General features: G+C 42.4%; 2 protein-coding genes across 2 annotated transcripts in view; one reads left to right on the top strand and one right to left on the bottom strand.

Annotated features, from left to right (window-relative positions):
• The window catches only part of LOC145354869 (protein cholesin-like), a 326372-nt gene that overhangs the window by 231520 nt on the left and 68112 nt on the right, over window positions 1–26740 (bottom strand). The window lies entirely within an intron of this gene.
• gper1 (G protein-coupled estrogen receptor 1) lies at window positions 1198–24112 on the top strand. Its single transcript, XM_080206416.1, has 2 exons — window positions 1198–1320; window positions 22100–24112. The coding sequence occupies exon 2, from the start codon at window positions 22726–22728 to the stop codon at window positions 23800–23802; it is 1077 nt and encodes a 358-aa protein (XP_080062542.1). The 5' UTR covers window positions 1198–1320; window positions 22100–22725; the 3' UTR covers window positions 23803–24112.

Genomic DNA, 26740 nt, shown 5'->3' with positions numbered 1-26740 from the left:
TAATAGCATAATACTGTGCATCTTATGCAGCAGCCTTTGATGCTGCACCTTGTCAAATGGCTTCTAGAAGAGGTTCACAGGGATGTTGCCTGGGATGGAGCATTTGAGCTGGCAGGCAGCATAGTGGCACCATGTTACCACTTCTGCTTCACAGTGCCAAGGATCCAGGTTCAATTCCTAGCTTCGGTCACTGTCTGTGTGGAGTTTGCACATTCTCCCCATGTCTGCATGGGTTTCCTCCAGGTGCTCCAGTTCCCTCCCAAAATCCAAAGATGTGTAGGTTAGGTGAACTGTCCATGCTAAATTCTCCCTCAGTGTACTCGAACAGGTGCTGGAGTGTGGCGACTCAGGGATTTTCACAGTAGCTTCATTTCAGTGTGAATGTAAGCCTACTTGTGACACTAATAAATAAACTTTAAAGTTAAATTTTATGAGAATGTATAGGCTTGGATTGTTTTCTTTAGAGTAGAGGAGAACATGATTGAGGTGTTTAAGATTATGAGGGGTATGGGCAGGATGAGGGGTTAATCACAAGGGGGCATAGTTTAAGGGTAAGGGGCAGGTGATTCAGAGGTGATTTGAGAAAAAGCATTTTCATTCAAGAAGGTGGTGGGAATATGGAATGCACTGCCTAGGACGGTAGAGGATAGTTTGCCCTGGATTGTTGAGAAAAAATAAAAGCTGGTGCTAGTTACTCCAGACCTGTTAGAGCTCAACTTGGCAGATGGATAAAGTAATTTGCTTGGGGAAATTTATTTATAGGCAATCTGCTTATAAGTTTTGCCACGTCTGGCTATTTCTAACAGCATCAGACATACAACTGCATCTCTTCAGTACTCAGGACCAACAGTTTACACAGGGGAGTTAATGTCACTATTTTTTCTACACACAGTTTTAGTAACAAATTAGTCCCATTCACACAAACTAGGCAAACATTTGGATAAGACATGGAGAGATGATATAGTCTGCTCAAAGACGCATCTTTTTTTTTCTCTCTCTTTCAGTTGCTAAGGATACAGTACAACAGGGTAAACTAAGCCCTGTCATACAGGAGGAGTGCTTAACTTAACATCAGACTTATTTGATTTGCTGCTTTCCAATACCATGGATGCTGGCTGGATCTCAGCTGCTGCACAGCAGGTGGCGTTTGGTTTGGTCTTGAAATCTTCAGTTACACCCGATCGCTGCACAGAGCTCAGGGGCTCAGATTAATACACAGGCTGGTGTTTCGGAAAGGAGATAAAGGAAACAGCTTCCATCAGTTTCACTGCCAATCTTTCCTTGGGGAGAATAACGACAATCCGGAAGCTGAACTAACAGGTACTATGATAAAAGCTGGACTGCTCAGCAAATCGGGATTTACAGGAATACCCCATCTCTGCAGTGATTTCGCTTACTGTATAGAATGTGTGCTAAGATACAATAGACAATACCGTATCAGTAATATTTTGTAGTGTGTTTATCATTCATCCTTTTGGTGTTGTACTTTGGGTAAATGTGCACCAGCTAATGTTGATCAAGATCAAAACATTAAAAGCTCAGGAATTTGTAGATCTTATCTTTGCCCCGTTACCCCATTCCTCAAACCCCCACCCCCAACCCCCCCTTTGTGGTGTTAGATATTTGTCTCAGTTGTTTCAGCGACTGAAAGTGCAATGCTCACACTTCGTAATCCTTCCACATCCTTGGGTGGATTATGTGGACATTAAGTTAAAAGTGATGCAGATGTCCCCTGTAAAGGTTCCTTTCCTTTTTGATAATCAAGGGCGTAGATAGCATTACCAAGTGCTGCAAACGAAAGTAAATTACAAGATAAAAGAATGCTTCTGCAAGCTGGCAGCATAGGAGGCCAGACCCAGCCCAAGCCCCTCGCTCGATACCAAACAAAAACATGTCATAACTCCATGTCTCTCAGTTATTCAAAGCTCAAATGCAATATTATGACTGCAAAAAGATATTTTGGAACCACTGAACACGAAAGGTTAATCGAGGACATTAAGCAATTATTTTCACTCAGGCAACATTAACTGTCATGAGTGCTGATGGAAATTTCAACACCAAAGCACAAAGGTGACATGACATTGGCATTGTAGAGCATTCCCATTGCTGCTCAGTTGCACGCAATGGGGTTAAGCACAGCCTCGAGTCCTACTGCTTCCCCATTTTGACCGTGTCTATTGGGCAAGTGCCAAGTCAACACTAGAGCATAGCAAGAAAGAACTTGTGCTTCTGGAATGCCTTTCACAACCTTAAGACACATCAAAATGCTTTGAAGTCTAGTCACTGTAATGTGTTGACAATGGCCAAGAATGGACCACATATCCCATCTTCACACCTGAGCAAGTGCCAGGCCAGGAAGAGTTAAGGGAATTAAATGACCCATTTAATGGTGTGTGTTTAGGATATGTCTGAGGGCTTCAGTATTATTAGATATACTGCCTCATTCAAGGGTTGATAACCCTCCAGGATTATCCAGGGAGTTTCCACAAATTAATGAATCTCCAGGAAACTACTGCAGACAGTCATAGCGACGGGTTAATAAAAAAGTGTTTGCTTCATGCTCTTCTGATCACTGTTGTTTATTGGTTATGGCAAGACAGGAGATGGGAAATAGCAGACTTTGGCAAACAGTCAAACAGCAAGTGAGTCTTCTAACTAAAAATCTGTTTGCTTTTCATTTGGTGTGGACAGGTGTTGCATTACCAGGTTGAGATGTCGGGTTGCCAGGCCAGTGTTTACAGCCAGTGAAGTACCTAGTGTAGTGACTGTCAAAGGAAATGTTCCCACAAACAGCATGATAATGGCCAGCCAATCTGCTTTTGTTGAGGAATAAATATTAGGCAAGACACCCAGGATAACTTCATCGCTTATCTCAAAATAACCCCATGGAACATTTAACACCCACTCGTGCGCGCACACAGGAGACTTCAGTGAATGTCATCCCAAAAAAAAGGCACCTCCAACAGTGCACGGGAAAGTCAGCCCTGATTTTTGTATCCAGGTCTCCAAGTCGGACTCAAACCCATAACATTCGATAATATGAACACTCACTTGAAAATTATTAGGTTATTTTTGTGTTGCCAGGCTGTAACTCACAAGGTACCACAACGATCAGTGCTCCAGCCTCAGCTATTTACAATCTCCATCAATCAACTATTTATTTTATTTATTAGTGCCACAAGTAGGCTTAAATGAACACTGCAATCAAGTTACTGTGAAAATCCCCTAGTCTGGCGCCTGACTGAGGGAGAATTTAGCATGGCCAATGTACCTAACCAGCACGTTTTTCAGACTGTAGGAGGAAACCGGAGCACCGGGAGGAAACCCATGCAGATACAGGGAGAATGTACAGACTTCACACAGACAGTGACCCAAGCCAGGAATCGAACCCAGGTGCTGGTGCTGTGAAGTGGCAGTGCTAGCCACTGTGCTACTGTGCCAACCCAATTAGTTGAAGGAACTGAATATACCCAAGTATCCAAGTTTGCTGATGTTACAAAGTTAAGTAGAAAAGAGTGAGGCGTACACAAGGAACGTAGGAAATAGGAATAGGTCATTTAGCCCCTTGAACCTGCTCCATCATTCGGTGAGATCAGATCTTCAACCTTCACACTATTTTCGCACATCATCCCCACATCCCTTGACAAGAATCTACCGATCTCTGTCTTGAATATAATCATTAGCTGAGCCCCACTGCCCTCTAACGTGATTTAATTTATTGTTACATGTATTAATGTACAGTGAAAAAGTATTCTTTCTTGCCTGTTATACAAACAAAGAATACAGTTCATGGAGATGGAAAGGAGAATGTGCAGAATGTAGTGTTACAGTCATAGCTGAGGTGTAGAGAAAGATCAACCTTGTGCGAAGTAGGTCCATTCAAGAGTCTGACAGCAACAGGGAAGAAGGTGCTCTTGAGTCGGTTGGTACGTGACCTCAGAATTTTGTATCTTTTTCCCGAAGGAAGGTAGTGGAGAATTCCAAAGATTTGCCACCCTCTGAATGAAGAAATTCCTCCTCAACTCAGTCTTAAATGGCCTACCTCCTATTCTGAGAATATGTCCCCTGGTTTTGGCCCCTCCCCACCACTCTCCCCCCCAACCTGACCCCCCCACCCCATCACCCCTCTCCCCAATCACTCCTCTGTCACACGTCCCCACCCCCGCATCACCATCACCACCCCCCCCCGCCACCCCCCACCCCCCACCCCCAACCCCTCCTCACACCCCAACTCCCCAGCCGGGTAAACATCCTTCCTGCATCTACCCTATCAAGTCTTGGGTAAGAACTTTGCATGTTTCAACAAAATCATCTTGCTCTCTTCTAAACTCTACAGGCCCAGTCTCCTCAATCTCTCTTCATTGGTGAATCCCACCATCCCAGGAATCATTCTGGTGAATCTTCACTGCATTCCCTTGACGGCAAGCATATCCTTCCTTGGATACAGGGACCAAAACTGCATGCAATAAGAGGCTGCATACGAACGTAGATAGGTTAAGTGAGTGGGCAAGAACACAGCAGATGGTGTTCAGATTTAAAAAAAAAATGTTGATCTTCAGCAGGACCTGAATGTGAATCATAAGAGTTAGCACGCAGGCGGAAGCAAGCAATTAAGAAATCAGAAGTGTTGCTAGCCTCCATTGCAAAGGCACGAGTATAACAGTGAAGAAGGCTGTAATAAGTCCTCGGAGGCAGAAAACCCTTCACCAAAATCCCTTTATTTACAAGTCTGACAGCAGTACACAGAGCGCTTTCACTTAGCGATCTACACCAGGAATCCCGGAGGAACGGACATTCCTGGTTAAACACAGTCAGAAGTCTCACAACACCAGATTAAAGTCCAACAGGTTTATTTGGTAGTAAATGCCACTAGCTTTCGGAACGTTGTTCCTTTGTCAGGTGAATGGAGTGTTCTGATCACAAACAGGGCATATAAAGGCACAAACAGTTTACAGAATGGTCGCATTCTAATCAGTATTCTGTAAACTGTGTGCGCCTTCATATACCCCGTTTACAATCAGAACTCTCCATTCACCTGACGAAGGAACAACGTTCCGGAAGCTAGTGGTGTTTACTGCCAAATAAACCTGTTGGACTTTAACCTGGCGTTGTGAGACTTTTTACTGTGTTTACCCCAGTCCAACACCGGCATCTCCATATCATGACTCCTGGTTAAATACAGGGCAAGAGGCTCCCTGGTTGGCCCATCAATTCGGCTCTTAAATCAGCCAAATTAATTCAGAGAACTAACAGGCCCACCTCATCACAAAGGCTTAACGCAACTGTATGGCCACACCTGGAGTACGGTTTTCATGAAATCACCAAAGAAAGGATATAATTGTCTTACAGGGAATGCAACAAAGTTTTGTGAGACTGGTTCCCCCGATGAGGAGCGACTGAGGAGACTGAGCCTACCTTCCCCAGAATTTCAAAGAATAAGAAGTGATCTCACTGAAACATATAAAATGTTTAAGAGGCTTTATGAGGAAATGCTGGGAGAATATTGCCCAGGCTGGGTGCCAAGAATTAGGGGAGCAATTTAAGTCTGAGATGAAGAGAAAATGTCTTCATCCATAGTGGGTTGTAAATAATTGGAATTCTTTATTTCAGAGAGCTCCAAATACTCAGTTACTGAGCAGATTCCAGAAGAAAATTGATAGATTTTCAGATGCTACAGGATTCAGGAATTGGAAAGTAGAGAGTTGAGCCAGAACATTAGCCATGGTCATACTGAATGGTAAGAAGTCTCATAACACCAGGTTAAAAGTCCAACAGGTTTATTTGGTAGCACAAGCTTTCGGAGTCTCGCTCCTTCTTCAGCTGTCTACTGAATGGCACAGTGGCTGATTGGTGCACTCCTACACCTATTTCACTTTGGTCTGAAAATGTGACCAATGGATCAAATTTGTGTTCATAACGATGCCAAAACTGACAGTGCTCATCATGATTATTACACCACAACTGACAGCAATCTCTGGAGTCCACCGTGCAGTTAAATGTGGAAATCCACAAGTTGCTGCCAATGATTCTATGTTTCTCTTAAGGTGCACTGTTGAAGTCCGGTTGAAATCTGCAGTCAAGCAGACCTCATTGAACTAAGCCATTAAAGTTTATTTATTAGTGTCACAAGTAGGCTTATACTAACAATGCAATGCAGTTATTGTGAAAAATCCCCTAGTCGCCACACTCCGGTGCCTGTACAGATACATCGAGGGAGAATTTTAGCATTGCCAATGCATCTAACCAGCACATCTTTCAGACAGTGGAAGGAAACTGGAGCACCCAGAGGAAGCCCACACAGACATAGGGAGAATGTGCGGACTCCGCACAGACAGAAATCCAAGCCAGGAATCAAATCTGGGTCCTTTGCACTGTGAGGCAGCAGTGCTAACTATTTTGCCACCGTTGCGTGCAACATTTCATGGATGTCCGCATCAAAAAATCATATCAGAAACTCACAGGAAACTACTGTCGAGATGAGATGAAAAGGGATAATGTGACAAACACAGGATCAAAACAGGGACAGCAAAAAAAACTTCAAGAATTGTCCTTGTGCTCCAGAAATTAAAAATAATATCCAGGATACTGCCACTAGGAAAAACTAAACAAAAACATTATTTTGCACACCTTTCTGGTTATAAAATATTGGAGATTGAAAGAAGAATTTGTTTGACTAGACAAGGCATTACGAGAATCAAAGTCTCCACGTTGGCACGACGGCACAGTGATTAGCGCTGCTGCTTCACAGCACCGGGGACCCAGGTTCAATTCCGGTCATGGGTGACTGTGTGTGTGTGTGTGTGTGTGTGTGTGTGTGTGTGTGTGTGTGTGTGTGTGTGTGTGTGTGTGTGTGGAGTTTGCACGTTCTCCCCGTGACTGTGTGGGTTTCCTCCAGTTCTTCCCACAGTCCAAAGTTGTGTAGGTTAGGTGAATTGGCCATGCTAAATTGCCCCTTAGTGTAAGGGTAAATACCTGGAGTTACAGGGAAAGAGCCAGGGCAGGAATGTTGTTGGTGCAGGCTCGATGGGCTGAATGGCCTCCTTCTGCACTATAGGGATTCTATGATAAGTCAAGTGATTAAACCTCCAGGAATAATTCCAGCCAGTATTGGCAACCAGGAATTAACTATGACAAAGATGTTCCAATGGATTCTGATCATTTCTGGTGAATAAGAGTTGCTTTTATCTTACTGCACCACAAAGCACAGTTAATAACAAAATGGAACACAAACATTCATTATTCCAGAAGTCTATTCAATATTGCATAACACTAATTTAGATTGTAATTTTCAGGTTACAAGACAGGTTTGTGACTGAACTACTGACTATATTTAAGTATATTACAAATACATCTATTGTATCAGATTGCCTCCAAACTTCCTGCGTATAAAATTAGACCCAGAACAAAATTAAAACTCAGAGAGACAGATGAGGATGGCTGAGTCAAAATGTCCCAGAAGAGTTTGTTCAAGACATTAAATTGGTTCCTAGTGAAAACTCGATTGTGATCCTGCAAACCATGGCAACATCTTTCAAGAAAATAAAAAATTAACATACACCCACATTTATGGGTTCTTTTCCCTCTGGCCCCCCAGGTAGTTGAGAAAGCATTATTTCTGACTTGCATTTCTAGATCCAGCCATCTGAATCAGAAATTCAATATTGATTTCTGCAGACGCCGCATTGCCAACACCCTTGTGTTTATGGGTAGATTACTGGTTAAACAGACTTAATAGATGAAATCTATACAAGTGCTCACTAAATTGGAGGATTTATTAAAACGAGCCTTCCTATTTGTGCACAAACATATTGGCAAGGAGGCCATACAAAAGGCAATTTATTTTAGATCAATCTAATTTGCCTCTTGATTTCTCAGGAAAATAAATTGTGATGATTCAGTGCAGAGGTTTGGTGTTGATGACATTGCATCAGCATTTTTTTAAAAAAAGTATGGGGGTACGATGATTTCTCAAAACAGCAACAAAAGCTGCAATAATTTAATTTCTACCCAAGACCCTTTGCCCTCACAATGGGAGGCCATTCACGCATTTGTGATGCTCAACAATTGCTTATGTTCACTGTCATTGAGGAAGGAGCTCTGCAGTCGGTTGCTAGGAAATTCCTAGGAAACAGCAGCAATTAAAATGTACAAAACTGGTGGGTAGGTAAAACTAGTTGGTCCCCCAAGCCTGTCCCACACCATGATGGTTGCAGCATCATGACACTTTCTCCTCTTCCTCTCACGTCTCCACACTTCCCATGGAATTAGTCAAAAAAGAGAAAAAAATCCTCTGGTATTGTGACACCCCAGCCCACTCCCTCCCTAGGCAACTGGAAGCAATCCAGGAGATCAAATACACCAAGCAACACTTATAAAGTAACCGGGAAGCTGAACAGAAGCAAAAAACTGCACATGCTGGAAATCTGAGACAAGGGCAGAAAATGCTGTGACCGGGAACTTCTCGGCAGGTTCAGCCACATTAGTGGACAGGGAGAGGGCGTTAACGTTCCAGCCTGATGACTTTTCATCAGGGCCTTGGGATCATCAACTTGAGACCACCCCTCTGTTTCTCTCTCCACAGACACCGGTTAACCTGGTGAGTGATCATACGAATTAGGAGCTGAAGTCAGCCGTTCGGTCCCTTGGGCCTGCTCCACCATTCAATAACAACAGAATCTTCCAGCCATTCACGCTGGCAGGACTTTCTGGTCCAGCTGCAGTGAATGAAGATTTGGCTGAGTGCCAAATTCCCCATCCTCGCTGCAGCAGCGGGACGTGAACAGCCGGAAAATTCCAGCCATTGTGTGTGATCCGATTGAGACTTCAACTCCACATTGCTGTTTCCCTGCTGCTTTCTGTCTGGGTACCAGTAAAAGTGGATCAACATTCTAGTATCTCTCAGTTAATCATGAATCAGAAACATCATGAAGGGAGCAAAGAAGAACCACAAGGACCTAGCAGTTGCTTTTGTCAATTTGGCAAAGGCGCTTGACTCTGTGGGACACAAACTATTACTGAAAGCACTACAGCATGTCCGGCTTCCAAAAGCCTTTGTGGATCGATTCAAGACCTCTACATTGGCAACACAATGGTGGTCGAGGACAATAAGACCGAGACTGCCCCTATAAAGATTGGGAGGGGTGTGAAATAAGAAGACCCACTCTCACCAATTCAGTTTAACATTGCACTAGATCCACTGATTTGCCGTCTAGAAGAGGCCAACTCACGGGTCTCCATGAAACTGGATAGACCACGAGTCAGCTGCTCAACCTTGGCCTTCGCAGGTGATGGTGCTCTCCTGAGTGATTCACACATTGGGATCACTCTGCTCACTGCCCTCTAAGTTCCTGTTAAAACACAGGAGAGCAGAGGGGCAAAAGGAGCTGGGATTAATCAGCATCTCATGGCGTGCTACTGCCCCATACAAACAGGCTGCACACCTCAGGAAAGATATTTTGGCCTTGAAAAGGGTGCAACGCTGATTCAGAGGAACTCAAGAACAGTTGTAGACCATTCAGCCCCTTCAGCTTGTTCCACCATTCAATGAGATCAAGGTTGATCTGTGACCTAACTCCGCACATCTACCTTTGCCTACATCCTTTAATAGTTACAGTTAACCAAAATCAATCTCAGATTTTAAATTCATTGTTCTAGCATCAGTTGCTTTTTACAGAACTTCTACCACCCTTTGAGTCCAATTTAACTCCTGCAAGTTTGGCTCTAACTTTTAAACTATGTCTCTCAGTCCTAGGCTGCCCAATCAGCAGAAATAGTTACCCTCTTTCCAGCCTCTCAGTTCCACTTAACATCTTGAAAACGCCAATCAAATTACCGCTTAACCTTCTAAATTTGAGGGAATATAACTTTATTTCTTGTAGTATCCCTCATAATTAACGCTTGGAGACCAGTTATCATTCTGATCTCCCTGCAAGGCCATATCTACTTCCTAAAATGTGGTGCCCAAAATGGCTCACAGTACTTCAGGTGTGGTCTAATTAGGGATTTGTACAGCTGAAGTATATGTTTTATGTTCTACCCCCTTTGTATTCTAGACACAAAGGCCAGCATTCCATTATTGTAGATTATTTGCTGTACCTAATTCATGACAGTTCAATGATCTATGTACCTGGACCCGCAAGTCTCTTTGGGCATCTGCTGTTTAGCTTTTCACTACTTAGGAAGTGCCCTGTTCAGTCCTTTTTAGGTCCAAAGTAAACTGATTCATGTTTGTCTATATTGAAATCCATATGCCACAGTTTTGCCCATTCTTCAGAATGATTCTGGGGTTAAAGGTTAAAGTATGTAGGCAAAGTGCATAGATGGACTTGTATTCCTTGGGAGGGTGGGAGGAAGGGAGAAGGAAAGTGGTGTGAGAGAAAGGGATGGGGAGAGGGGAAAGAGAGAAAATAAACTATTTCCTCTGATTGGGAAGTCTGGAACAAGAGGTATAAGCTTAAAATTAAAGTAATTCAGGAGATGATGTCAGGAAGCATTTATTCACACAAAGGATGGTGGAAATCCGGGTCACGTTCCTTGGAAAAGCTGTTGAGACTAGTGTTCAATTGAAAAAGTCAAATCTGAGATTGATCACAAAGGATAGAGGAATAAGGTGAGCAAAGAAAGTTAAGATACAATACAGCCACGATCTAATTGGAAGAGGCTTAAGTAGCTGCTCCTAGGTTCTAGTAAAGTCCTCATTGCAATTCTAAAAAATAAGTCAACCTCAGCTGTAGAGAGTGGGCATGATTCACTTCAGAGACCCTGGACTTCTGCAGGTGGTGGGTGAAAGTTGGTGGGGCTCACCATTTTGATTTTTACGTGACCAGTGATTCATTGGGTGGGGTCCCAAAATTGAACTGGCTCCTGCAGGACTGCTTCCTAGAACAACATAACACCTCCAGGAGCGAAGGACAGGAACAAGACTGGTCTGCTAAGCCAAGATGGCTGAGGACCACACTGAGTAACTTTCATTGAGACGACAGAAAATTCTTCAAAGGGCCATTACATTCAGACAGAACGTAACACCAGGAGCTGTCCAACAGCTAGGCTTCCTTCTGAAAAGGAGGAGGGAGAGGCAAGAAGATTCCTGAAGAAACTGCAGAGTTCCTACCAACTCCAAACATTGCAAGACGCTTTACAGAAGCCATCAGCTAACATATTTTCAGTCACAGGAGCAGATGTTAGGACAGGTGGTAAAAGTTTGAGCAAAGAGATAGGTTCTAAGAAGCATCTTGAAAGGAAGGGAGAGAGGGAGAGAGAAGAAGAGAGAATTCCAGAAGCTTGGGCCATGTCGACTGAAGGCACAGCCACTGACAGCAGAGAAATTAAAATCAATGCTTCTCCAGAGGCCAGAATTGGAGTAGCATGGATATCTTGGAGGGTTACATCTGAAGGGGATTACTGAGATAGGGAGGGATGAGGCCATGGAAGGATTTGAACACAAGGATGATCATTTTAAAATTGAGACGTCGAGTAACCTGCAGCCGACTTAAGCCGGTGAGCACAGTTACGATGGGTGAAATTAAACTTGGTGCAACTTAATATTTGGGCTACAGAGTTTTGTATTTTCTAATCCTTTTCATCTACATGGAAAATTGTAATAAATTGTTTGAGTGAGGCCAGCCAAATGACACTATGGTACTGGAATTCGACACATTTACAGAATCGGAATCCTTCATGATTGGTATAAACATCCGTCTAAATTGCTGCGGAAACCTTATAACCAAATCATCAACAAGAAACGAGGACAAAATATTTTGTGAAAAACCCATCCTGTCACACAAACAGAATATAGCTTAGTAGTATGATACGCTTAGCTTTAGATTCCTGTTTTTGACTGTGTGCCCAAATGCATATTCAGCCAGTAATGTTCCTCACCTAGTATACAATTGGAACCAACGAGCCATTGTCAAATGTTTTAAACTTCTTGAATACCACATCAGTAACAGCCATTCACTTCTTCATACTGAGCTTACCAAGCAGAGATATTCCTGAGGGTCCATAGTGAATGTATTTAGCAGCTTATCAATTCCTAGAACACCTCTGACACAGTAAAATATCCCAAGGTCCTTCCCAGGAGCATTATCAGTCAAAATCTGACAGCAAGACACACAAGGAAATGAGGAAAGGTCACCAAATGCTGTTTTGGGTGTGTTCTAAGGAACATTTTGAAAAGGAGAGAGAGAGACTCAGAGGTTTAGTGAGGGAATTGCAGAACTTGGAGGCAGCCGAAAGCATGGCCACCAATGGCGGAGAGTTTAAACTTGGTGTTGCACAGGAAGGTCAGAATTTGAGGAGCACAGAGATCTCAAAGAGTTGTAGAACCGGAGGAGGACACAGAGATACCTTGGGGTGAGGCTATGGAAGTATATGAACACAGGAGTGAGTATTTTAAGTTTGAGGTTTTGCCAGCCCGGAAGCCAATGTGGGTCGGTGAGCTCTGCGTGATGTCATCTGTACTCATGAACTTTCACCCTCCTTTCACAAAAGTGATAAGGTACCTTGGTCAAAAGCAGGATATTTTCCAGAACAGCCATCTTTATGGTTTATGGAGGTAGCTCAAGGGTGAAGTGGCTGAAATAACATAGGCAGTGTTAATATTGGGTTTGTGTTGTAAAGAAAGGCAAGTTTTACATTAATAATTGAGAAAAGCTGTCCCCAGTTGGGGAAGAGTTAGGGAATTATTTTAAGAGTAGATAAGCCATTTGATTCGGAGTGTCTGGGAGGAACTGGGACAGTCCATGACTGTGCTCTGGGAATAAACCTGGTTTAAGGTATAGGCTAGCTTCAGACTCATCTTCCTCGATTTCTTATTCTTGGAGTTAACAGGCAAGTTCTTCCCAATAATATTGTGGTTTCTCTGAAAGGGAAGCAAAACAAACTGGCAGATTTCCACCGGAATATGGCATTCAATATGCTCCCAACTTGTTTTCCCCTACACCACACTGCCCCAGCCCCACAAAAACACAATGTTGGAAGAATGACTTACATTAACATAGCAATTTTCAACATGCCTTAAAGCACTTTAGGGGCTTTTGAGGAGTAGTCAGTATTATAATAAGGGCAAGCATGATGGAACAGTAGTTAGCACTGCTGCCTCAAAGCGGCAGGGACAAGGGTTCGATTCCCAGATTGGGCCACTGTCTGTGTGGAGTCTGTATGTCCTCTCCATGTCTGCATGGATTTCCTCCGGGTGCTCCGGTTTCCTCCTACAGTCTGAAAGACGTGCTGTTTCGATGTACTGGCCATGCTAAATTCTCCCTCAGTATACCCGAACAGGTGCCGGACTGTGGTGACTTGGGGATTTTCACAGTAACTTCATTGCAGTGTTATTGTACGAACACTTGTGACACAAATAAACTTTACTTTATCATAAGGTAGGAAACATAGCAAGTAAATTGTGGACAGCAAGGTCCCACAATCAGCAAGTGACAACGTCCATATCATCTGTTTAAGTTGAAGTAAAACTTTTAAGTGAATACTTAAAAAGTGAATGATGAGGCACATAAACAACTTTAAATGTAGTTAATGTACTGTGAGACACTAATTTTAGAGAACCCATTAACAACTATGCTTATGTCCTTGGTCTCCTCCCAGGGTGTGCACCAATGCAGTAACCTCTCCACAGCACATGCTTGAGTGGGATACAATATATGGGGGTTTCAGGGTTGCCTAAGCATCAGAACCTTCCTCCTGGCCTTGATGGTTGGGTCCAAAGTAATGCAAAGCATGATCCCTGGCACCAGTGTGGCTGCAGATGCACGCACAAACCGAGGGTCAATTTTAACATGGTCAATCCACCATGCACATTTTTGGACTCCAGAAACCAGAGAACCAGCGAGAACCTATGCAAACATGGGAAGAATGTGCAAACTACACACAGATAGTCACCCAGGGCAGGAATCGAATCCAGGTCCCTGGAGTTGTGAGGCAGCAGTGCTGATCACTACGCCACTGTACTGTCCTACTTTATGCTTATATTATGCCTTAACATAAAATAAACCTCTTAAAAGTACATCACAAAAGGGTCATCTGCATCTCACTTCCAAATTAGACTTATTCTCTAAGAACTATTAGGCTGGGATCACTGGAGACCCCATTCACAACAGAAGCCACTAAAGTTTCAAAGAGAAATAACAAAATAATAAAATAAACGATGTTGCATTTTAAAAAGCCCCTTCACATACAAATGAATGAATACTGAGAAGCAGTCACTGTCACTTTGTAAATGCAACATAACTCTCTTAACATTTCCTAATTTCAGAAGTTTATACACTAGTTCCAGAAAGGTAAACAGCTAGTGTGTGAGAAAAGGTCTCATTAAACTCTTAGACTTATATATTTGGCATTTATCCTGGTATATTGCACACACAAACACAGAAGTACAATCGAAGAGTCATATCGGACTTGGGACTTTAGCTCTGTTTCTCTTTCCACAGATTCTGCCAGACCTGATCTTTTTCCAGCACCTTGCTTTATTTCAGATCACCAGCATCCACAATATTTGGCTCTTACTACAAAATTATATTGATCTGTAAATAGGTAACATAAATCTTTCAAATCACACTACCAGTTCCAGGATTCTGTTTAGGTACACTTAATGTGAGCATCAATTACCTGGTCTTGTCAAATAAACAAGCTTTCCTCTAAAAATTGTAAACATTTAATTTAAACGTCTTCCTGCGTTAAGCATTCAGACTATCTTACCTGTAATCTTACACGAAATTTGTTTCCAATCCAATTTCCAGCAATTAAAGTGTGTGTGTGCATGTGCGTGTGTGCATGTGTGTGTGTGTGTGTGTGTGTGTGTGTGTGTGTGAGTGAAAGAGTGAGCGTATGCGTGAATGTGCACAGTAACAGATGTGATGCTGGGGACAATGGCACTATGCTAGTATGCATTGACTCAGTAACTCTCAGTCCAAATGACAGAAGGGCTACTGCAACTGACTTCAGGGGTCCTGGGGTGGTAACAAAATTTGGGAGGGGGAGGCTGAGGATATCAAATTAAACAGACGCCTCGTCCTGAAATTGCCGTCACTTCGTAGAATCAAAATTTGGGAAATGTATGGCATACGTGAGTAAAGCACACTACCTGTTCCTTTTGCTCGTGACCCAGGATAAATTTGATTTAAATTGACGAGTTAAATGTGTTGTTATACTTGCTGCGAAATGAAATAAGTTGCCAAATGGCTCAAACCAGTCTCTAGTGGACAGGAACCCACTAATGTACAAATGTCCTTTGACAGCAAGGTAGTGTCTCAGACAATTAGACTGAGATACAATATTGGCGCAGCATCAAAGAAGATTTACAATTATTTAATTAGACCTGGTCGAGGACTCCATGCTGATTGGGTACTCAGAATATAAAGTTAGAGGTGATCTGTTCCTCCAGCACTGACAAGCTTCAATTTGATAGAATCACCAGAGATTATGAAGTGTTTAAAAAAAAAATCAGTACAATTTGTGTTGGACTGAGATTATAAACAAGGAAGGAAGGTGCCATAACAATTTGTTAAAAATAGCAATTTGATGTTTGTCAGAGCAAGCATATATTGATTTGATGTACCGTATGATAGTTTACACAACAGTAAATGTTTGATGAAAATCAGTTATACATAGACCCAGAATAGCATTGCACTGTCTATATGCACTGTGAAAGTTCCAGGTCTGATCCTGATCCTTGAACTCAGCCAAAATAATGGTGCTCCAATTGACCAGAGTGTTCCAGAAAGAAAGAACTTACACTTACACATGGTGTCAGAACGCTCCATTGTTACAGCCAATTAATTCAGTAATTCAGAAAGCATGCCAGTCAATTTACACACAGCAAACTCCTACAAACAGCAACCCAGTAATGATCAGATTATCTGTTTCCCGTGATGTTGGCCAAGGGATAAACATTCTCCAGGATATTGGGGAGAATTCCCCTGCCCTTCTTCAAGAACTACCATGAAATCTTTTATATTCACCCAAGAGGGCAGGAACATCCCATCTGAAAGAGGCACCTCTGACAGCGCAGCTTTCCCTCAGTGCTGCAATGGTGTATGACAGCCCAAAGTACATGCTCAGGTCTCTGAAGACAGATTTGAACCCACAACTTCCATCTCAGGGCTGTCCACTGAGTCGTGGCTGTGACTGAGGAGGAGAGGACATCAAGAGGAAAGCGCCAAGATTCTTGCTTCTGATTGACCGTTACCTCCTGCTGTGAATCAGGACACAATCTCAGTTTCTCGACCATCCAAAGTGATGGGGGTCTGCCAGCCCTGTTTATCGAGCATATCAAAGTTATGCTTACGATTTCTTTTTTTAAATCATCAGAGCATCCTGATTCAAATGTACAAGCTGAAGAGAAGTTTGTAAACAGGGGATATTGATTGAAGGTTGTTCTCCCCCCACCGCCCCCCAACCCCAATGCCTGTCCTGTTTTAAAAGCACTCCTATTTTCCTGGCCAAAATTCATCTCTCAACCAATACCACAAAAATAGATTACGCGGGCACTGAGGTTTGTGGGACCTGTGTGCAAACCAACTGCTGGATTTCCTACATTACGATGTGGAGATGCCGGCGTTGGACTGGGGTAAACACTGTAAAAAGTCTCACAACACCAGGTCAAAGCCCAACAGGTTTATTTGGTAGCAAACGCCACTAGCTCTCAAGGCTCTGCCCCTTCATCAGGTGAGTGTAATAGTGTGACTTTTTTTTTATATATGTCCACACTATCTGTAACCCCCATGACTTGTTTGGGCTTGCAAAATCTCACTAATTGTCCTGGCTAGAGACAATACACATCTCTTTAACCTGTGCTTAACCTTCTCTCCATTCACACTGTCTGTACCTTTAAGATTTAATTGCCTGTAAAGACTCGCATTCCAACCATTATTTTGTAAATTGAGTTTATGTCTTTATGTGCCCCGTTTTTGAACCGAAATCCCACTCACCTGACGAAGGAGCAGCGAGTGCTCCGAAAGCTAGTGGCTTTTGCTACCAAATAAACCTGTTGGACTTTAACCTGGTATTGTGAGACTTCTTACTGTGTTTATCTCCACGGCCAGGGTACAAGTCAGAAGGTGTGAGTCACTCCTTCAAAAGAACAAAGGAGTTAAGATCTGACAGGGGTCTGCAAAATTAGGAAGAGCTCTGATAGAGTAAATCAAACAATTTTCACCAGTGATTAAACAACTGGAGTTCATGGAGTTAAGATCACACAAAAGAACAAAGTGAGATAACAGAAGAATTTTTCCATGCTTGGGATTAAAATAGAAACTATCCTGGTACCAGAATCCTTAACAGACTTTTTAAAAAGCGAATAAATATTTCAATGTGTAGAAATGTGAACGTGCGGTGGAATGAAGTTAAGGGAACAGCCCTTAAAATTTAGTAAAATAGAAATTGAATTGGGTGGCACAGTGGCACAATGATTAGCACTGCTGCCTCACAGCACTAGGGACCCTGGTTTGATTCCCAGCTTGGGTCACTGTCTGCACATTCCTCCCCCATGTCTGCGTGGGTTTCCTCTGGGTGCTCCGGTTTCTTCCCACCGTCCAAAGAAGTGCAGGTTAAGTTGACTGGCCAAGCTAAACTGCCACTTAGTGTCACGGGGACTAGCAGGGGGATAGGGGTTGGGTGGTATTGTGGTCAGTGCAGACTCGATGAGCCAAATGGCCTCCTTCAGCACGGTAGGAATTCTATGAATAACATCTTGATCATGGAGTGATACAACACAATTGGAAGTCATTCAGCCCATCATAGCTGTGCTGGCTCTTGGAAACAATGGTCTGTTCCTGGAGCCTTGCTTTTTTTTTAAGTATATGTCTAAATTCCTTTTGAAAGGAAACTGAATCTGCTCCTCACACTCTTTCAGGCAGTGAATTTGAGAATTAAAAATTAAACTTAAGTAAAATGATTAATTCAAATGTTAATGAACATAAACTGAGAACAATTTTTCTGTATTCAGGCAGCAATCTTAAACAGAATATGGATTTCACAAATATTGGATTCTTGCAAGAAACAAAATTGTATCGGTGATGACTCGGTCACTTAGTGAGTGTAGGATGATAGATACTTGATATGAAGACACCGTGCAAATGAATAATCAATTCACAGTTAACAAATATTGATGGTTTAAATGCTGCAAATGGTTTAAAATTTTATGAAGTTACCAGCATCCCCTGCTTTAAGGTGGAAGGTTGTGGGTTCATAGCCAGTCCTAAACTGGAGAACAGAATTTAGGCTGATGTGTTAAGCCAAGGATTGTCTGATGATCCCATTTCACCATTCAATAGCACAGAGGGGGTTTTCTCAAGAGTCCAGTCAACGCTTATCCCTTGAACCAACAGCCCAACACCCACACCCACACCCACACACACACACACAGAAGCCCCTTTGATTGATATTTGGAGGTGTTCCAGTAGAATCACAGTGGCTGCACTTCAAAAATAATTTATTGTTTGGAAAGCGCTTTTGAGTACTGAAAAGTGACAATGAAAATTCCTCTTAAATTGATACGTTGATTTATTTACCATCCTTCATATATTCAATGGCATAGGTCATGTGATCGAAGCAATGCTTTAGAGGACAAGTGTATGGTGAACGGGTACAGATGGAGTTCCAGGTCTTGAAGCTTAATCAACTGAAAGCATGACCCACCAATGGTAGTGCAGGAAGATGGGAATGCATAAAAGGCCAGATTTGGAGAAAAGCAGAGACCTTCAGGTTTACAGGGCTGGAGGAGATTATGGGGATAAGGAGGCGCGCAGTGCAAAGTTATAAAATCATGACTACATTACTTTCACAAAATACAAGAGGGTATTGTGAGAAGAATTAAATACAAAAGTAGAGAGCTTATGCTTCAGTTATACAGGACACTAGTGAGAGAGACATTTGGAGCACTGTCTTACAGTATTGGTCACCTTATTTAAGAGAGAATGTAAATTTATTGGAAGCAGTTCAGACAAGGTATGTCAGACTAATACCTGGAATGGTGAGTTATCTTATGAAGAAGGCTTGGATAGGCTGGGCTTGTGGGCTTGTGTCCATTGGAATTTAGAAGAGTAAAAGGTAACTTGATTGAAACATGAACGATCCCGATGGGTCTGGAGAGGATGGATTTGGAAAGGATGCTTCCCCTTGTGGGAGAATCTAGAACTAGGGATCACTGTTTAAAAATAATGGGTCATTCATTTAAAACAGAGATGAGACAAAAATCTTTCATTCAGAGGGTTATGTATCTTTGGAACTTTCTTCCTGAAAAGGTGGTAGAAGTAGAGTCTTTGAGTGTTTTTAAGGCACAAGTGTATAGATTCTTGGTAAGCAAGGGGTGATAGGTTGTCAGGGATGGGGGTGTGCAGATTGGAGCTTACTATCAGATCAGCCATGACCTTATTAAATGGTGCAGCAGGTTTGAGGGGCTGAATGGCCAACTCCTTGTTCATCTGTGTTTCACATAAAGAAACTGGATGTCTTAACTGCCACTTGGTGACTCATCATAATGTTGATAAATTAAAGCTTTTGCACCAAAAATAACCAAAGATTAAAAATGTGCTATAAAGCAATAACTCAGACAGGAAAGCTGAGAAAAAAAAAACATCATTTAATGATGGTCAGAAGAAAAATCTTATAAACGAAGGCTGGCACAGTGGTTAGCAAAGCTGCCTCACAGCACCAGGGACCCAGGTTCAATTCCGTCCTCAAGTCACTGTCAGTGTGGAGTTTGCACAATCTTCCCATGTCTACGTGGGTTTCCTCCGGTTTCCTCTCACAGTCCAATGATGTGCGGGTTAGGTGGATTGGCCATGCTAAATTGACCTTCAGTATCAGGGGGATTAGCAGGGTAAATGTGTGGTGTTACGGGAGTAAGGCCTGGGTGGAATTGTGGTCGGTACAGACTTGATGGGCTGAATGGCCTCCTCCTGTACTGTAGGAATTCTATGATTCCGTGATTAACAAACCTCTTACGCTCACCTGTGTGAGTTGAGCTTTTCTGCTAATTAGAACCTGAGTACATTTTAAAAATGAGATTGCTCCAAAATAATTTCTCACAAGAAACAATTCTTGCAAGCCCAGGCAAGTTGTGGGGGTTACAGACAGTGTGACATGAACCCAAGATCCTGGTTGAGAACGTCCTCATGCATGCGGAACTTGGACAACTTTGACAAACATGGGACAGGAGGGACGGAGTACCCTTCGTCATCCAGTACTTCCCCGGAGCAGAGAAGCTACGACATAGTCTCTGGAGGCTTCAATATGTCATTGATGAAGACGAACGTCTCGCCAGGGCCAGCCCCACACTCTCACTTCTTGCCTTCAAACAACTGCACAACCTTAAACAAACAACGGTCTGCAGCAAACTACCCAGCCTTCAGGAGAACAGTGACCACGACACCACACAACCCAGCCACAGCAATCTCTGCAAGACATGCCGGATCATCGACATGGATGCCATCATCTCACGTGAGAATGCCATCCACCAGGTACACTGTACATACTCTTGCAACTCAGCCAACGTTGTCTACCTGATACGCAGCAGGAAAGGATGTCCCAAGGCCTACACTGGGGAGACCATGCAGACGCTTTGACAATGGATGAATGAACACCACTTGACAATCAACAAGCAAAAGTGTTCTCTTCCTATTGTGGGACACTTCAGCAGTCAGGGGCATTCGGCCTCTGATCTTCGGGTAAGTGTTCTCCAAAGCGGCCTTCACGACACACGACAACGCAGAGTCACTGAGCAGAGACTAATAGCCAAGTTCCGCACACAGGAGGACGGCCTCAACCAGGATCTTGGGTTCACGTCACACAATCTGTAATCCCTACGACTTGCCTGGGCTTGCAAAATCTCACTAGCTGTCCTGTCTGGAGACAATACACATCTCTTTAACTTGTGCTTAATGCTATCTCCACTCACATTGTACCTTTAAGACTTGATTACCTCTAAAAACTCGTATTCATCCATTATTCTGCAAATTGAGTTTGTGTCCTGTTTGTGAATAAAACTCCCGCTCACCTGACAAAGGAGCAGCGCTCCGAAAGCTAGTGGCTTTAGCTACCAAATTAACCTGTTGGACTTTAACCTGATGTTGAGAGACCTCTTACTATGACAGGAAGCTCAGACGTGTTAAGGTATGGTTGTCTTTCTTAGGCTATACACTGGTGCATATCATCAAGTTGCACTGTCATAACTTTGTTCTATTTTGATAGCCCTACACCAATAATAAATGCCAAGTTACTGTGGAAATTTATCATAAATTACATTGCAATGGTGAACTCTCACTTCTATGGAGCAATGTCCGAGAGAAAAAAAAACTGCTCCTTCCAAAGGGATAGAACTGATGGAAAAATTGCGGAAATAACTTTTCTCCATCTAAAGCACCACACAAATAATGCAATTCAACATGACAGAAGGTTAATGATAATCTCTGCCTCCACATTAATAGCACACAGCACACGTGGAACAATGTCACAGGAGTATTCAGGGTAGCGTTTAGCTTAAAGGAAAACTCCCAGTTTCAAAAAGCACTTCTCAGCTCTGTACTGAAGTTCAGCACTAAGAGGAGTCTTTGACACAGATGACAGATACAAACATAATAGTGTTGCAATGGTGCTTACAGCAACATTAGTGTGTGTGCAAAGAGATTACAACATAGCTTAAGTGCCAAACAGAAAAACATTACCCTTTATCAAATTGACATTTACAGTAAACATTGATTAACTTTCTTTACACAAGAGTTCCAAGCTATACCCATCTAACACAAATTACACAGATGCAGTTTTTTGTTTCTTGTTGGCAACCCATCGGCGTGTTTGAGTACTGGATTTAGACAAAATTCCTTTGCAACACACATCACAGCATCCCAATTCCCTTTCTCGTGAAAGTATAGGACATTAAAAAGGTACACAATCATTCGTAAAGTTTGCCAATACAATTGGAAAGAATGTTTTTAATAAGTGTCTAGATGAATATGCCATCTTCAATTCACTGGAAAAAGATTTTCAACTCCACACTGCATTATTTAATTTAGATGGGGAATTGTCAAATTGTGCATACAAGATATGTTGATCTTTATTTACTTTTCTCCCCCCATCTTTCTATTAACTGCAGGATGCCCATTTGGTTTCTACGCTCACATTGGATTTTATAGCCAGTTATCAACTGACGGCCGAGAGAGGAAAAGGTTTCAGTTCTTCCCAGGAACTCGCCAACTGGAGAGATACAGTCGTCACCGCAATGCTTGACCAAAATACCACTGCCTGCTATTGGAACCTGACCATTACAGGCAAATGCTCATAGCTGTCCTGACTTTCTGACTTGGCAGCCCAAGTGTTTGGTCTTGACTATTGTGACCAGTGATTGAACGCCAAAGAGCAGCAGCCACTATACAAACAGGCATACCGAGCTTTCCAGTGTCAACGTCTCAATTTTCCCACAATACGCGTCGACAAACCGGTGAACACATCTGAATGAAGGTCAGGGAGAGGCATTTTGAACCGGAGATGAGTAAAACCACATGTATTGATCAGAACCACAACGCAACTGGAGGGACCAAGTGTGAGTCCCGCTGGATTCTCCAAGCAGCAGATAAAGCACATTACTATAAAGTATGGCAGATGCACTTTTGATACCTTGGGACAAATTGATTGAACGCATCAGTTACAGACAAATGTAAATATTTAAAACACCAAAGCACTATTTATAGATCATTCTTTGAAAATTTATCACAGCCTTTGATGATGGAAGTTCACCTGGTATCACAAATATTACTATTTTCCAATGAAAGTGAACTGAATGAATCCAGCTACTGTAATGAAACCTTACACTGCAGCTATATCACTGAAAAACAAAGGGATAGCCATTTTTATAATATCAGCCTCTTTCTATCATGCTTGTATACAGTTTTTCTATTTCCCATAGGCTTCATTGGGAACGGGTTAATCCTGGTTGTAAACTTGAACGATCATAAAAAAATGACGATCCCAGATCTTTATTTTGTAAACCTCGCGGTGGCTGATCTGATACTTGTAGCAGATTCCCTCATTGAGGTCTTCAACCTTAACGACAAGTACTATGACATAGCCATTCTGTGCACCTTCATGTCTCTCTTCCTGCAGATCAACATGTACAGCAGCATCTTCTTTCTCACGTGGATGAGCTTTGACCGGTATCTTGCTCTGGCACAATCGATGAAGTCCGGCACGCTCCGAACTCTGCGGCATGCCAAATGGAGCTGTAGCCTGATCTGGTTGACATCTATCCTGGCTGCAATGATGCCCTTTGCCGTGGTCCAAGCCCACCACACAGGGGAAGTTCACTTTTGCTTTGCAGATGTCACAGAGATCCAATGGTTGGAAGTCACCCTTGGGTTTGTCATCCCGTTCTTCATCATTGGCCTCTGCTACTCGCGGATTGTACGGATCCTCACAAAAGCCCAGAAGCACAACCGTCTTTGGCCAAGGCGTCAGAAGGCTCTTCGCATGATTGTCGTGGTTGTTCTGGTTTTTTTCATCTGTTGGTTACCTGAAAACGTCTTCATCAGTCTCCAGCTACTGCAAGGCACAAAGCATTCATCAATTTCCCTCAAGGAATCAATGGGGCACTATTACCCACTTACACGTCATATTGTTAACCTGGCAGCTTTTTCTAACAGTTGCCTGAATCCCATTATTTACAGCTTTCTTGGAGAAACATTCCGAGACAAGCTCCGCCTGTACATGAAAAGGAAAGCAAGCGTATCCACAGTTTACCGGCTTTGCAACAACACTTTGAACTGGAACATTCCTGTAACAGCAGAGGAATCTTTTGCGTAGATGAAATCACTATAAGCAAAGTAATTAAGAAGGGGCCCAAATCACATTTGACTTTCTTTGGTTATGATTTATAATTTGGCCAGTGGGCTGAAAGCAGTGTTTCCAGAGCCATCAACTTCAAAGTTAGTTGTCTAAACGCGACTCCAGAATGATTACTAAAGGACAAAGTTGGCCAAACAAGTTTGGGATGTAGATGGCAGCAACCTTTTGCTACATTCGTCACAGTCACCATTAGTTCTATGGGAATTATCAACAAGCACTTGTTTGTGTGACTATTTGAGGCTTGTAGTTTAAAGCATAATTATATTTAATAAAGATATTAAAGGTCCAGAAAATAAATTCTTTTTTAAACAGGAGGAAAATTGAAAGGGTGTAGGACTTCTAAAATTTTATTCCATTCTAAATGTTTTGTAAAATAATTCTACCTTAATTTAAATGTGTACGTTCCAGTTTAATTACCAAGAAACAAAGTAAGTTTGGCTGTGTGTGTTAAGCTTTCTGAAAGCTTAAAATGAGCTGACGAGGAACAGAAAATCCGAGAAGCAGTAAAAATGTCAGTGTATGAACGGTAAATTTATCGCAGTATTAGTCATATAAGTGTAATCAAAGTGAGGCGCTTGAGCTGAACAGCAACCAAGAGTCTTACCAACACCAAAATAACACCACTTCAAATGAATACAGAAAATGTGGATATAAATATCTATATCGATATAGAGTTTAGGAAGAAAATTATTGAAGGTAACATTTATAACAAGTAGCAGGGAGAACCAGAATATTCAGTTTTGGAGTAATCTCCCAGGCAGGATAGAGATAAATTTAATCGGCTTGTCCAAAAGGCATTTGGCTGTTACGATTCAAGAAGCCATGATGTGGAGATGCTGGCATTGGACTGGATTGGGCACACTAAGAAGTCTCACAACACCAGGTTAAAGTTCAACAACTCATGATACTAAATAAACCAGCTGGACTTTAACCAGGCGGTGTGAGACTTCGTACTGTGCCCACCACAGGTCAGTGACACTTCAATGCCTGTTCTTACTTCTCCAGAAGAGGGGATTTGGTGATTTTACACACTGCTGTTTGTGGGAGCTTCTGTGGCACAAATAGACTGTCAGGTTTCCTTCATCAGGCCAGTGACAACTTCAAAATGCTTGCTGTGAAGTGCGTCTGGGAGATTGTGAAAGGTGCTTTATAAGCACTAGTCCTTCCTTTCTTTCTCTCCTTTTTCTCTCTTGTTGTAGCAAATTTTCTACCTCTGCCCTCCCCTGCCAATTAAGGCACAAGAGAGTTTGGGTAGATTGGATGGTATTTATTTTAATGCAAGGAATCTGACAAACAAGGCAGATGAGTTGAAGGAACAGATTAAAACATGGGGGTATGATGTCAATGCTGTCACTGAGACAAGGGGGTCTGGATTGGCAGCTCAATATTCCAGGATATAGGATTCTCAGGCAAGACAGAAAGGATGTAAAGGAGGAGGAGGTGATGCAGTTTTGATCAGGGAATCAATCAATAGCAATAAGGAGGGACAACTTCTTAGAAAGCTCTTCTAATGAAGCTTAAAAACCAAAATGGAACAATCACATTGCGGGGGGGTGTTCGAGAGGATCCCTAACAGTCTGAGGGAAATAGAAGAGCAGATATGTAGGCAAATTTCAGAGAAGAGTAAAAGTAATAGGGCAGAGATACTGGACAATTTCAACTTCCTCAATATTAACTGGGGTAGTCATAGTGTGAAAAGCTTAAACAAAGCGAAATCCTCAAAACGTGTCCAGGAGAATTTAAGCCAGCACGTAGAGGATCCTACAAGAGGGGAGATGATCTTGGACTTAACTTTAGGTAACGAAGCAGGGCAAGTGGCTGAAGGTATCAATGGCGAAACATTCTGCAGACAGCAATCATAACTTGGTTAGATCCAAAACTGTTACGGAACAGTACAAGCATGGGCCAGAAAACAAAGTTCTAAACTGGGGGAAAAGTGAATTTTAATAAGATATGATTTGGCCAGTGTAGACTGGGAGTAGACACTTGTAGGTAAATCTGTGACGGAACAGTATTCAATAAATAGGGAGAGTACAGGGCCAATCTGTTCCAATAAAGAAAAAGGGTGGGACCAACAAATCCAGTGAACCCTGGATATCAAGGAATATACAGCACTGGATAAAGAGAAAAAAGGGAGACTTATGGCAGATATCAAACGGTCAGAACAACAGAAGCCCTGCAGGAGTAAAGAATCTGCAAGAGGGAACTTAAAAAGGAAATTAGGAGAGCAAAATGGGAACATGAAAGGACACTGATAGGTAGAACAAAGTCAAATCCCAAATTGTTTTAGAAGTACATTAAGGGAAAAAATGGGGCCCATCAAGGACCACAATGGTAATTTGTATATGGAGCCAGAGGACATAGGTGGGGTTCTAAATGAATACTTTGTGTTGGTGTTCACCAGTGAGAGAGATGATGTGGGTATAGAAATCAAGGAGAAGGACTGTGATACAATTAAAGAAATTAACAGAGACAAAGAGGTGGTTCTGAGTGGTATGTCAGACTTAAAAATAGATAAATCTACTTTTAAATCTAAAGGGTCAAATAAAATGTATCCCAGGGTGTTGAGTGAGGCAGGGGAGGAAATAACAGGGGCAGTGCCACTGACAATAATTTTCAATTTCTCTTTGGCACAGGAGACGTGCTGGAGAACTAGAGAATAGCCAATGTGCATATCATTATTCAAGAAGGGAGGAAGGGATAAACCAGGAAACTACAGGCCAGTCAGTCTAACCTCAGGTGGTATGAAAATTATTGGAAGCAATTCCGAGAGACAGAATTAATCTGTAGTTGGAGATGCAGGGATTAATCAGGCTCCACGTGATTTTGCTAAGGGGAGATCATGTCCGACCAACTTGATTGAATTTTTCGAAGAGGTGGCCAGGTGTGTAGATGA

Source organism: Carcharhinus amblyrhynchos, chromosome 18, assembly GCF_965287045.1.
Source record: "Carcharhinus amblyrhynchos chromosome 18, sCarAmb.v2.hapA, whole genome shotgun sequence".
Lineage (NCBI taxonomy): Eukaryota > Metazoa > Chordata > Chondrichthyes > Carcharhiniformes > Carcharhinidae > Carcharhinus > Carcharhinus amblyrhynchos.
Note: the sequence above shows the minus strand (reverse complement) of the source record. Positions and strands in the feature narration are given on the sequence as shown.

Bases quoted from the DNA above. Each gene is read 5' to 3' on its own strand.
- gper1 (XM_080206416.1), top strand. From the start codon at position 22,726: ATGATGGAAGTTCACCTGGTATCACAAATATTACTATTTTCCAATGAA.